Source organism: Ursus maritimus, unplaced genomic scaffold (assembly GCF_017311325.1).
Source record: "Ursus maritimus isolate PB19 unplaced genomic scaffold, ASM1731132v1 scaffold_15, whole genome shotgun sequence".
Taxonomy (NCBI): domain Eukaryota; kingdom Metazoa; phylum Chordata; class Mammalia; order Carnivora; family Ursidae; genus Ursus; species Ursus maritimus.
In genome coordinates this window covers 24,306,559-24,321,124 of record NW_024423897.1, presented here as the reverse complement: position 1 = coordinate 24,321,124, position 14,566 = coordinate 24,306,559, and the positions used below count along the sequence as shown (strand labels likewise).

Here is a 14,566-nt window from a genome sequence, read left to right as displayed (position 1 = left end):
TATAATGCTATAATTAGCCCCCATCCACCATGCATCTTAAATTCCTTCTTCTTCCCTTTGGCTGTAAGACAGGTTTGATCTATTCTAGACCTTGCTGAAGGCTTAGCATTCCCCTCCTCTCTTTGACTAACAAATATCTGAAAAAAATTAGAATGTTATTCACTACTTCATCCTACTCTCCCTTTGAGCCCTTTCCCATTCCTCTTTGCTAAATGCATTTCAAACTGCAACAAAGACACCTCTTCTTAAAATATAATGTCTTTTTCTCAGTATTCATTGTCTTCAAACTATCATAGCAAACAATAAAACTTATAATGAACTCTCTTTATTATGGCATTCACTTCTCTTTTTTTCCATTACTGAACTCAACATAGTCTCCCCCATTAATTAGTATCATGATCTTGTGAAGATTACTTAAATCCTCTGAGTCTCAACTTACTCACTGGTAAAATTAGGGTAATAAAAATTCCTTCCTCAATGAGTTGTCCTGAAGATCACATTCCATATTCTAGTTACCATGTATGAAGCTCTAATTATGATCTTGGCACTCTGATACACACACACACACACACACACACACACACACACACACGAGTATATGTGTGTATCTATCTATCTATCTATCTATCTATCTATCTATCTATCTATCTATCATCTATCTATCTATCTTCAATACTCAAAGCCATTTTGGGAGGTAAATATTATTTCTATGCTACAGATGAGGAAATCAAAAGCATCCAGAGCTTAACCTGTGTACTTAAAGTCATACAGTCAACAATTATTAAAAGCAAGAGTCCAAATAAAACTCTCTGGACTCAATGCCTATATTAACTACTACATTATATTCCTTCCCAAACAGACGTAAAAGTCAAAATTTTAGGGAGCCATGCCATGTCATTTATTATTAGTTTATTTTCCTTGCAGATGTTGTGTTTTAGAATGTACTGAAATAAACCCACCAAACAAAAGACTGGTGGAAGAGAGACCACTGCCTTCCTTCAGGTTTTCATATATATGCCCTCCAGCCCAACAGACGAAAAACAGCTAATTGGACAATTGTGTTTGGAAAATCCAGTTTACAATCTAATGTCAGCAACCCATAGCAGAAACTTTTCACTGATCATTAATAATAATTACAATCACAATGACAATGACACGCACTGCATTTTAGAACAGACTTTCATATAGGTGACTCCAGTTCTGTAAATTCTATTGTGGTTAGCAGTAGGTCCCAGTTGACAGGGCATGAAACTAAGGCTGTGGGGTGGTCTCTGTACTGTTTGACAACTATTTTCCAGTTCTCATCCTTCAGGTCCTCAAGGGAGAAGATAAGATCATACTGTAACCTCTGTGATTGAGCCAGGTCACTTGATGGTGAGGGAAAAGTAGTGTCATTTCTAAGGGGAATATATAATTGCTGAAAATGGAAATCTCCAAGGGCACATCTTCACTCCACCTTGACAATGAACGATATTCCAAAACTACTCAGCCCGCTTGGGATCCACTGAAGGCAATATGGCACCATCTGCTGACAACTGTATGTGGATAGCTTGAGTAAAAAATAAACATACATTAAGTCACAGAAATCTTGAGGTTATATGTTAGCATAGCATAATCCAGTCTCTCTGACTGATACAGGCTGTTGGCACATAAATGACTCACCCAAGGTCACACAGCTAGAAAATGTCAATGCACTTCTCCAAGTCTCATAAATGCTAAGGTCACTTTTCCTCCCACCAGGTCCCAGCTTGCTTCCTATGTTCCTTGCTTCAAAAATGAACAGTATTTCCCCAGGAGGCAGAATATAAACCTAAGTGTGATCTGTCTAATCTGAATCGAATATTCTTTATTTGGTGAAAAAAAATTTGACGTTTTTTACTTATTTCATAACTAGGCCAAACAGCCTATAGTTAATTTCTTCCACTACTTGAAGTTGAGAATTCTAAATAACAGTCCCCACCTCTGGTGCAGGCAGGAAAATACCTCTCACCTCAAATAATCAATTTCTTGGTCAGATAATAAGTAGCAATTATGTGACAGGAACCGCAACACCACCCAGGGTGTGACATTGTGTTTTGAGAGCCTCTCAGAGCCAATACTGACTCTGGATGATCTCACGGGAAAGGTGGAGAAACCAAGCACTGGCATATAAACCTGACCCCTTTCCTAGGGTATGGCTGATATAGCTGGTGTGACAGCCCTGACAGCCTCTGCACCACAGCCGTTTCCACCATGAAGATCATCGGGGGGCTCCTTCTGCTCTGCACAATGACTCATTTCTTCAGCAACTTGGGTGAGTTAAGGGCACAGAGTGCCCTGTGCAACCATTAAGCTTGTCTTCCCAAATAACCCCTTCTCAGTGTTGGAGGGAAATGTCTGGTCATGCGGATTTAAAGTGTACTGGCTTATAATACAAACAGCCCTGGCCTGGGAAGGGAGAGTCTTATGTACCAACAGGTGTTGGGGAGGGTTGGGTCCAGTGTTTTCCCTTTCAAGGATTTTTATTTTCATCCGTGGAGCCGTAGAAAAAAAAGAACTAATTTCTTCATAATTCTACCATTCCATAAGGCCACTGGAAGTAGTTGGTGTTATTAGATACTATTCCTCAGTGCAATGACACAGAAAAACTTGGATGTCTGTCCAAATCCATCCAGGAGGATCGAAATAAAACACAATTCTCCAAAACCTCGGAATCAACAATTAGACTTTTACATCCTGAAATTATTTAAATAAATAAAGATTCTAACACCTTAAGAACATTCCATTACATTTCTTTATATCAGTTCAGAGGGGAGAATATCAAAGATGGCAGCACTTCAGGCTCCTAGGAGGAGTGACTGCAATACTTTCTATTGCTATCTGACTTTGAATCATTATCAAAGACATAATAAGTTCCAGAAAATGCCCCATGGTCGATAAAGGGAGGAAACTGGTCAATTCTCCTGCCTGAATAAAGGGCTTACCTTATTGGCCATTTGGCTTCTTCAGCAAACAGCTGGAGTTTTATATAAGAACAGACTGTGTGCTGAGATTCGTCACCGGAGCAAATGCAGAATCTCAATCCATAGGCCCAAATTAACATTAATTAATGAGACTTCAAGACTTTGCTTTATTTTTAACATTTCCATCTGTAACTCTCTTTCAGAAGCTGCTAGTCTACCTTTAACAACAGTGAGTATATTGAATTACACTTTAATTTCAACTCCTATTGACTGACATTTAGTCAACAAATGTTTTTGAAATATATACGTAGAATTAATTCAGGGTGTTTGGGGAGGGGGCAAAGGAGAAGGTGGGCACAGATTAAAAAATCTCCTCTGCTTTCCAGAAGGCGTTGAAGACAAATGACATACATGTTACTAACCATAGACTGCAAAAAAAAAAAAAAAAAAAAAAAAAAAAAAAAAAAAATCCCAAGTTAAAGGAGAGAGAGATGACTTCCAGCTGAGAGGTTGGTAAAGTCTTCATGGGAAGGACAACATGTGAGAGGCAGGACACAGTTACCGTGGTTAATAGCACAGGCTCTAGATTTGAATCCCAACCCCATCACTGACTAGCTTTTACATTATGCAAGTTCTCTGTTTTTAAGCCTTAATTTCCCCCATCTATAAAGAGGTGTAATAGTAGAACCTACCCTATTCAGTTGTTATGAAGATTAAACAAAGAAAATTCATGTATGATTTAAACTTAATGTCTAGCATGGAAATGCTCAGGAATTATTAACAAAGTATGCAGTAGTAACAGAGGTGGGGATAGCAATACTAGTATTTGTCATGGTGATAATATTATTAATAGAATTAGCTACAGAATATCTGATCTGGGACTCCTAGGATGGTATTTTGCTTCCTGCCCAACATAGCCAGCATAGCCTAGGATATTTTCTTGTGTCTGTCGCAGGTGGACTGCAGCATTTACAAGAAGTACCCAGTGGTGGCCATCCCCTGCCCCATCACATACCTGCCCGTTTGTGGTTCTGACTACATCACGTATGGGAATGAGTGCCACCTATGCATTGAGAACTTGTGAGTACCTTGCGGGAAGCAAAAAGAAGTTGCGGCCAGTGTCCTGCACTGCAAACCTCTCCTCTATGAGCCTGTGTCACTCTCCGTAAGCTGTGCTTATTCCACCTGGAAGCAGCTGGTAGAGAGAGAAAACTGTCTCACAGTCAGGCTAGGTTTGGGCCACCTGCTCTGCCAGCTTGAACTAGTTCCATCCATCACCCACCTGCCAATCCCTGTCTCAACTGAGGGGGTCCAGTAAGACCAGGAGCCCAGAGGTTCTATAGAGGCAGGTCAGGAGTCACCAAGGGGCTAAGGGGATCATTTGGGGGTGATCTCCAACCCCAAGTTCAGCTATTTTAGGCAATGGAGTTCTACACAGTATCTTGTTAGAAGAAAAGGTCTTGAACCCCATACTAAATAATCATTGAAAGCCACTATCCTACATGATTTCTAAGAGACTTGTAGCCATACTGCTTGATTCTTAGACAAACTGTGGCTAGAGAGCCTTTATCCTTCTCAAATTCCTAGTGGCTCTAAGTAACTGTAGCCTTAAGAGGGAAGAGGGGAAGAAGGCTAGCACAAAATTTTTTTCTATCATCTAAAAGAGGGGGATGCAAGCTGTCAGTGCTTGGACCTGGGTCCCACGGGCATGTTTTGCTTAGGTATTTTTGTTTGGTCTGTGCCGTATTTTTGAAGGCAATATCACTAGGTAGTTGTCACTTCTTTAATGTAGAACAGGCACCTTAGCATTTATTACCTTACACCCCAAGTCCACTTTGTTCATTGTTAAGTCTCCTTTAGACCACTGGATATTGGCTACCTATCTTCGATCCTGTATTTTTCATCTTGTGATTATCTACACAAGTTAGAATATCAGTTTAGGGCCTGCGCTCAGAAGGATATGTCTGCATCTTTATTTCTATTCAGGAATAGGGAACATTCACAAAAGGGAAGATTCTCTAACAGGCACACACATTGGGCCCTTGGCCTAGAAGCTGGCTTGTGTTCAAGGACACTGAAGTGGACATGTAGTGGCAGTTCTCACTAACGCAGGACCCAGCTTCATCACAGGCCTTGTTGGCAGGCCACCTTGTTGGCAGGCCACTTCAGCTTTCCATGCCAGAAGTCCTCCTCCTGTATTACTGTAAGATTTTGGTTTATGGGCCCAGGTTCTGGAATCAGTGGAGGGATCCCACTGATCAGTGGGGGGGTGGAAGTATCACCGAACTAGAGAGACTCTACTTCTGTCTCTGTCAGAAACTGCCTGTGGCAAGGACCTTCCTTTTCAGGGATTCAGTTTCTTCATCTATAACATTAAGCTCTGCCTCATAATTTCTATAGTTCCTTTTGGCTCTGACATTACATAACATTGCCTCTTGTTTAACGAATCTTGTTTTGTGTTTTCTCATAGGAAAAATAATGGAAAAGTTCAGCTACTTCATGAAGGAAGTTGTTAACTTCTCCACAGACATGGGTACAGAGTGATGATATCTTCACCATCATCGTCATCATCCCCAGCTCTGACTGCCTTTTCCCTCATCTTGGCCTGTGCTCTGGGTAGGGGCAGAGACAGATTCGGAGTCATCTCTGTTGGGTGGAGAAAGTTGTTGTGGTCTTCCTCAAACTCATGCCTCACTGACTTCCTGGCTTCTTTTTGTACCTCAATAAAAGAATCTCCCCAGAGAGTTTATCTTTTACTTCTGCTTGTATTTGTTTCTTAGATCGGATGTAATATCTCAGTTTAAATCTAGAACTGAGGAACATACAAATCTTCTTTAGGAGAAAGCTTTGTATGAAGAATCTCAAGTGACTTCCAAGAGACCCACGCACGTGCGCGCGCATGCATACACACACACACACACACACACACACACACACACCATCAGTGAACACCTTACCCTCTCCTGGAGTCCTTACCTTCCTTAATCAGTACCTGCCACTGGGAACTAGTCTATGGACCATACTGGTCCTTTATATTAGTCTCTTTTCTGAAGTTCCTTAGAGGGGCACCTCCTTCATTATAAGAAGCCAACCCTGGAGGGAAGATTTTCCTGCCCATTTCTTTCCATAGGCATTCCATAATTTCTTTTTTCTTGTCTCTCACCTTGCTAACCTCCTGCTGTAGCCTTTTTTTTTTTTTAAAGATTTTATTTATTTGTCACAGAGAAAGAGAGAACAAGCAAGGGGAGAGGCAGGCAGAGGGAGAAGCAGGCTCCCTGCTGAGCAAGGAGTCCACAAGGGACTCCATCCCAGGACTCTGGGATCACAACCTGAGCTGAAAGCAGACGCTTAACCGACTGAGCCACCCAGGCATCCCCTCCTGCTGTAGCCTTAACAGAACATCTCTGGCACTAACTACTACACTGCTTGACCTCCTCTCTAACACTTGCCTTCCATACTTGTAAAATGTAGATACCACTATGTACCAAGACAACACTGACAGTACAATGGCAAATTGTACATTTTTCTTTCAAATAAAGAGATCTATAATTCATTCTTAGTGATGAAGCTAGAGTTCCTTCTATAGAGGATGCTTATGTGACCACAACACTTTGAGAAAGTCTTTAGTGATAGACATAGCTCACAAGAAATTAGTGACCCAGATTGGACCTTGGTGTACTTTCATCGTCCTCATTTTCTCCTCCCCATGTTCACTTCTTCCCTCACTTGCTCCAGAACTATTCTTTTTTTTTTTTTTTTTAAGATTTTATTTATTTGTTTGACAGAGAGACAGCCAGCAAGAGAGGGAACACAAGCAGGAGGAGTGGGAGAGGAAGAACCAGGCTCCCAGCGAAGGAGGGAACCCGATGTGGTGCTTGATCCCAGGACTCTGGGACCACGTCCTGGGCTGAAGGCAGATGCTTAACGACTGAGCCACCCAGGTGCTCCCAGAACTATTCTTGGCCCAGAAATTTAAAGAGGATAGTCCTACCCACCTAGAGGCTGCCCTAAAGATACGAGGATGTCTGTGGAAACCTTATCTCCTCATAGACTCAAGAAGAGAGAAGGAGGGGTGCCTGGGTAGCTCAGTCGGTTAAGCATCTGCCTTCAGCTCAGGTCATGATCCCTGGGTCCCAGGATTAAGCCTTGCATTGGGCTTTCTGCTCAGTAGGGAGCCTGCTTCTCCCTCTCCCTCTCTCCCCGACTCGTGCTCTCTCTTGCTCTCTATCTCAAATAAATAAATAAAATCTTAAAAAAAAGAAGAGAGAGGGAATCCACGGTTATGGTAACTCCGTAAGAGTGGTATAAAAAGGCTTATAAACAGTTGGATCATGCCTACATTTATATTCTACTGCTAGAGTGTTATATAATTACAAAAGTACAGACTCGGTCCCTATGATCATGACACGCCTAACATGGTCAGGATGATTGGGATAAAATATGGGTCTGAATCAGAGTTATATTCAAAGTCAAGTTCAAAGTCAAGGTCAAGCCAGATATTGGTCAAGTCAACTATGGAAACTGTGAAGAAGAGCAAGGATAGAGAAGAAGCTTAGATAAATAAGCTGCTGAAGTAAAAGTAGCAGATAGGGAGAAGTTGTGATCTGGACGGTGAAGGGCCTGGGATAGATGGTCAAATGGCCTTGCTGGCTTAGCCCCCTTCAGTTGCTTGCCACCTTCAGCGCCTCTCACTTCCCGGTTTCAAGCTCCCACCCCTACTGGTGTGATCCTCTCCCAAGCTGCTCATACCTGCTCATGTATGTGAAGCATCCCCTCACCTGAGTTGCGTACAACCCCACAGGTTTCTCAGTATGTTGTGCTCTTCTCATCATGCCAATTCCTCCCACCTTCTTAGATCTTCAGCTTCTCTTGTCTTTCCTTTTCTTGGTCTTGATCTATCCCTGCACCTGGCACTGTTTGCCCCGTCTAAAACAAACACCTGCATTTTCCCAGTGCTCCTTACTAATCTTTCTTACATAACTTCAGTTGTTTCTACCTTCTTAGGAGACTGATTTCCATATTTTTCTACATGCCTCAACCCTTTCTCCTCTGCTGCCTCTAAACTTTTGTCTACCTCAGTCCTTCTCATGCTTCCTCTGACCTCACTCACATCTCCTCAACAGAACTGAATCCTCAGAAGCTCATTTCTTCGTACACAAAAGCTCTCTTTGTCCTAGTAGTTGGATTGTGATAAAGACCATGACATGGGCATACCCTTACACTGTGAGCTCATCCTCACCCCCACATATGGTACAGATGGAAAAACCTACAAAATCCCTGCCAATTGTGCATGAAGTTCAGGGAAAGATATCAATGGAAACATGCTACAAAATGTCGGCAAAATACACACCTATATAAGAATTCCTGATCATCATGGATGAAAGAGAGCGAGTAAACAGCCTCATTTTATGAATAGAAGCTCTGAACTCCCAAAATTGGAAATGCCTCATTGCTCACATGGTAGACGAGGACAAGAACCCAGATCTGCTACTCCCAATCCAGGGCCCAAAAAAGTGTTTCCAGAATTTTATTCATCCTATCTCAATACCCTTGGGAATCAAACTCCTTCTACTATGAAATGACCCAGTATATAACATTTGTAAAACACTTACAGCTCACAAAAGACTTTCATATTCCTTGTCTCATTTAATCTTCACACAGCATCTGTCATAAGATAGACATGATCAGCCTAGCTTCTCAGAGGAGATAAAAGAAGCTCCCGGAGGGAAATGATGGGCAGAATTGCAGAACTGTAAATGGTGGATGGTTCTGCTGGCTTTGAGTCTAGCTAGTGTTGATTCTACACACCACACTGCATAAAGACAATGAGGAAACATCTGGCTTCATTGCAGCTGAGCGGCCTCAGGTCTTTGGTCCATATTCTATTCAAAGCAGATACTAGCTCATGATGACATTGACCCTTTCTTTCAACCCTTCCACAACTCACGGCCTAAAAGAAATTGAAGTCTAGATTTGTCTTACAATTGATACATTCCCAGAATCCTTTTAATATTTATAAATGATGTTTAAAAATAGTTATTGCTCTTCAAATTTTGGAATCAACCTGTGGTTGAGCTGTAGAAGAACCAATTATGGCATACGGAACAGAACGTGCATATTTTTAATGTCTGAAATGTAAAAATAAACATAGAGGTGACAAATCTTTAGAGAGAAAAGCTGACTGAGGGAAGCATATGGAGGCAGGTAAATTTCTTGTAAGATTATGGGATGCTGCCTAAGGATGAGAGTAATAGAAAGTGACTAAGATATATTAAAGTTATCAAGGTAGTATGCAGAATTTTTGAAAAGTCATGATATACTCAGCAAAAATTGGAAAGAACTAAAAGTGGGAAGGTAATATAAATTAACAACTTTCCTTCATAGATGGTAGACAATAAATACTAAGGTACACTTAATGCCTGTATTTCTTGATTTCATAAAGGCATAAGTATACTTTGAGAATTGTGACGGTAGCAACCCTAGAATAGAAATGGTTAAAATTAGCTCCCACTGAAGTGATATTGGCCATGAAGCTTTTGGTTTTCATCGTAACCTTTTAATGTCATGGAATTTATATACATATTTCTTACTATGGCATATGTATTTATTTCTTTTCTTTTCCTTTTTCCCCACCAGGAAAAGTAAATCTTTGCCACAGGGAAGCTGTTAAATTACCATAAATGTAAGTGTAAAGTAGGTTTATTTTTAAATTTTTACCTCTCCAAGTACAGGCCTTGAAGGAAAAAATGACTTTAAGTTTTGCTCACTTCTCTACGTACTCATCGGCACTTGTCTACTGAGGTCTCCGGCATGTTCATCACTATTGTCTTCATTATAAAACTCCACCAAGCAGCTCAGGAGAACACAACAAAACCTGGAACAGGAGACTTGCATGCTTATGGCAACTTGCACATCACCAGGTGTGTGGCTGTAGGTTGGTCATTTACATGGGCAATATCTCCTTTCTTACTGACAAAACCAAGAGAATAATAATCCCTAATTTAACCTGTACATTGTGAGAGTCAGAGGACATATGCATGTGCACATGCTTCGTAAACTGTAAAGTCCTATGGAAATGAAAGGGATGATTATGATCCATCCTTCTCCAACACTTACCCAGGCCTGAACACATAGACTACATTCCTGGAAATGTGTTTGGCATGTTGAAGTGAAGGCCCATGACCAATAAACGTTGTGGGGTTTTTTCTTGGTATGAGAAATGGGAACATTTCAGTTCCTTAGAAATTGATACTAGAAAGTAAAAAGGCAAATGTGCAATTTGAACATATAAGATTACATGAATTGACTTATATAGTTTGCCTCCTTTGAACATGGCCTCACTTAATACCGTGAGTAAAACTGTGATGAAAAATGAGATATTCAAATAATCTCAAGGGATCTCATCACAAAATATTTACTAGTTTTGAAAGGAGAAAGAGTAACAGTGGAATGGAGAAACACTGCAGACACTAACCTCCACAAGTGATCAAAGTTAGCATAGTCAGTGATGGGGCAAATCGACATCATGGATACTATCTCAAAGTATACAATGTGAAGAATATAGAACAGCTTCTGTATTTCCCTGCCCCAAATGCACAGCTTGAATATAGCCACTAGGAAACATGAGACAAACTCAAATTCAGAAACCTTCTATAAAATAATTCATCTACAACTTTCAAAAACCAAGAACAGGCCTTTTAAATATTCTGCACTGAAAGAGACTAAAGAACATGATATTGCATGATCCTAAATGGATCTTTTATTATCGTCATTGTTGCTGTTTGTTGAGAAACAGTTCACATACCATAAAATTCAGGGTTTTATTTTTTTTTTATTTTTTAAATTGAAGTATAATTAACATGCAGCATTATATTAGTTCCAAAAAATTTTTTTAATGTAAAACTCTAATCTGCTCACAAAATTGTGCAACCAGCACCATTATTTGATTTCAATATCTTTCATCACTCCAAAAACAAACTCCGGACTGATTGGCAGTCACTCTCATTCCCCCATCTTTCCAGTTCCTGGCGGCCATGAATCTAATTTTTGCCTATGAATTTATTTACTATTCTGGACATCATACATAAATAGGATCGTACAATATAGGCCTCGTGTCTGACTTTCTTCACTTTGCGTAAGGTTTTCAAGGTTAACCCATGTTGTAGCATGTGTCAGTACTTCATTCCTTTCTGTAGCTGAATAATATTCCATTCTATAGCTATACTATGTTCCATCATTTGTCAGTTGATGGATACTTGGATTGTTTGCAATTTTGGACCATTATGAGTAAAGCTGCCATGAACATTTACAAGTTGTTTTCGGGGGGGTGGTGGTTTTTTGTTTTTGTTTGTGTCTTCAATTCTCTTGGGTAAATACCTAGAAATAGAATTGCTGGGCCATAGAGTAACTCCACATTTAACTTTTTGAGAATTTACCAAACTGTTTCCAAAGTAGCTGCTATGACATTTTCCATTCCCACAAGCAATGTATGAGGGTTCCAATTTCTCCACATCCTTGACATCTTGTCTTTTTTGTTATTGTTGTTGTTAGCCATCCTAATGGATGTGAAATGGTACTCATTTTGGCTTTGATTTGCATTTCCTTAATAACTAATGATGATGAGCATATTTTAATGTCTTTATTGGCCATTTGTATATATTCTTTAGAAAAATGTTTATTCAAATCCATTGCTCATTTTTTATCTAGATTATTTGTCTGGTTATTGTTGACCTGCATATATTCTGTTTAGCTTTATATATTCTGAATACTAGGCCTTTATCAGATCAATGATTTGCAAATATTTTTTCCCATTCTTTGGGCTGTCCTATTAAGTGCAAAATTTGCATTTTGATAAAATCCAATATATCTCTTTTCCCTTTTGTTTATTATATTCTTAGTGTCATATCTAAGAAACCACTGCCCATTCAAAGGTCACAAAGATTTATGACTATGTTTTCTAAGACTTCTATAGTTATAACTCTTCTATTTAACTCTTTGATCCATTTTCAGTTAATTTCTGTTAGAGTTTTTTAAACAATCTGATTGGATTGAATCATTCTGTTATAAAGGCATTATTATTATTATTTTTAAAAATTTTATTTATTTATTTGACAGAGAGAGAGACAGCCAGTGAGAGAGGGAACACAAGCAGGGGGAGTGGGAGAGGAAGAAGCAGGCTCCCAGCGGAGGAGCCCAATGCGGGGCTCGATGCGGGGTTCGATCCCAGATTCCGGGATCAGGCCCTGAGCCGAAGGCAGACGCTTAACGACTGAGCCTCCCAGGCGCCCCTGTTATAAAGGCATTATCGACACACATGGCAAAATGTGAATGGAGTCTTGAGGTGAAGAGTACATGAGAAGTTCTTTGCTCTAGTCTTGAAACAATTATTTCAAAATAGAAAGTTAAAATTCAAAAATGTGTTCTTCCTGATTGTTATGCAAAACAGGTACTAGTAACTTGATAGACCTGTTCCTCCAAGAAAGCTAAGTAAAGGCACAGAAGTGACTTCAGAATGGGAAATAACAAGAGAATATGGGAAGGATATGCCATGCAGGCTGAGTTCTTAAGTAAATTCTCAAATAAAACATAAGGCTCTCCCCACCTCCCCTGCCCCCACCAATACACATTGAAAATAGTTCCGAATTCCTTAGGAGAAAAAAAACCCCTCAATTCATAGTGACATTTTAAACAGCTGCTTCTCCTTCTCCTTCCCCTTCCCCTTCCTCCTCCTTCTTCATCTTGTTCTTTTTGTCAGGATAACTCAGGGCTGCCTAAAAGGTCTTGCTTATTAGGAGGAAAGGATTGCCATTGTGTTGAAAGGCATTTCTTAAGTGCTCAAGGGACTTCGTGTCAAAGTCTTCCTGATTCCCAGATCCCACAGCATTTCCCCTCCAGAGGTGACCACTTAACCCACGCGTGCACATCAATGGCTCCTGAACTCTGGCCAGTCTCCCTCAGAGGCAGAAGAGGTTTCAGCAATTACAGCCCCAGCCAGCCCAGCCCTCTGATACCCTCCAGAGAGTCACCTATATATTAGTTCTCCTCTAATCTTGTATCTAAAATCTTCAGATTCAGTTCTTCTTGGGCTTCAATTCGGATGACTACTCTGTATTCCCTGAACTAGAGAATCTCCTTTATGGCCCTGGAACTCTGTTAACTTCCTCCTTCTAAATTATCCTCTTTTTCTTCTCTTCTCCCTTCTGCATTCACACTCCATATTTTTTTAAAAGATTTTATTTATTTATTTGACAGAGAGACAGCCAGCAAGAGAGGGAACACAAGCAGGGGGAGTGGGAGAGGAAGAAGCAGGCTCCCAGCGGAGTAGGGAGCCCGATGCGGAGCTCGATCCCAGGACTCCAGGATCACGCCCTGAGCTGAAGGCAGACACTTAATGACTGAGCCACCCAGGTGTCCCTGCATTCACACTCTTATAACCAACCAAGCTGAGGCTCTGATCCAGGAAAGCTCTCCCTCAAGTAGTACTTGCCTCACTGAACCCCTATGGACCCACCTGCTGGAATCGCCACCTGAGGGTGGAATTTGGGAACTTCTCTCCTAGACTAGTGATCTTCAAATTATCCTGTGGACTCTTAGGGACTCCATGAGTGTGACTCAAGGGTCATTATGGGAAGATGAGGACAAGGAAGATAAGCTGCCACAGTCCTTCTTCAAGTAATGGTGAACCTCTGTTATCTGTTTAGTGTATTATGCTTCCATACAACATTTTCCAGTTCCACTCTGCACTCCTGTGATCTTGGACAACTTGTTTATTTTCTCTGTGCCTCACTTCCTTTATTTGTAAAGTCTTGGTAGTAATGGTATTTATCTAATATAGTTTTAAAATTTAAATAAGTTAATATTCATACAATTCCCAGAACACCTGACACATAATTAGGGCTCAGTAAATATTATTACTGCTGTTGCTATTGTCATTAAAGTATTTTGCTGTTAGAAAAGAAAAGTTTAAAAATGTGGATAGAGGCCATTCAATAAAGGAATCAGCTCTGCAGGGTCCCTGATAAGTATTCATTTGACCTCTAATGAGATACTTAAAAGGATAAGATTCTCATTACCTCTGGTCATTATCAAAGAGTACTGATCGTCATAAAGTTCCTTTTGTGATCACATGCTAATATTTATTATTTCCAGTACAGCCACAAAGATACACCATTTGCTTATTTTAAGATAGTTCTTAAGTGCTTTTTCAGACCACAGTCACTGTCATTGTCTTTGCTATCATGATCATTATCATCAAATACCAAAATTTCTTAAGAGCTTACTATGTGCCAGACCCTGGACAAGAACTTTACAAATACAATCTCATTTGAAACTTACAACAGCTTATGATGATGGTGCTTAAAGTATTTGACACTTGTTAAAATGGTGAGGAACATGTCATTCAAGGTATAATCTTGAATGCGCCTATTGCGATAGGAGACAGAGATTGGGCTCAAGTCTGCAAAAAACAAGTGGGGATTTTTAGCCAAGGAGCAAGTTGAGGTGGTCAGTAGATGGAATATTATTAATGAGAGTTACCAAGAATAGAAAGATTTTTTTTTTTTTTTTAAAGATTTTATTTATTTATTTGACAGAGAGAGAGACAGCCAGCGAGAGAGGGAACACAA

General features: G+C 40.2%; 2 protein-coding genes across 4 annotated transcripts in view; one reads left to right on the top strand and one right to left on the bottom strand.

Annotated features, from left to right (window-relative positions):
• Positions 1-14,566, bottom strand: part of LOC103664616 (sperm-associated acrosin inhibitor-like) — a 124,080-nt gene that overhangs the window by 66,738 nt on the left and 42,776 nt on the right. The gene's annotated exons all lie outside the window — the stretch shown is intronic.
• SPINK7 (serine peptidase inhibitor Kazal type 7) lies at positions 1,594-4,137 on the top strand. Its single transcript, XM_040630620.1, has 2 exons — positions 1,594-2,313; positions 3,898-4,137. Exons 1-2 carry the CDS (start codon positions 2,233-2,235, stop codon positions 4,024-4,026), a joined length of 210 nt encoding a protein of 69 aa, XP_040486554.1. The 5' UTR covers positions 1,594-2,232; the 3' UTR covers positions 4,027-4,137.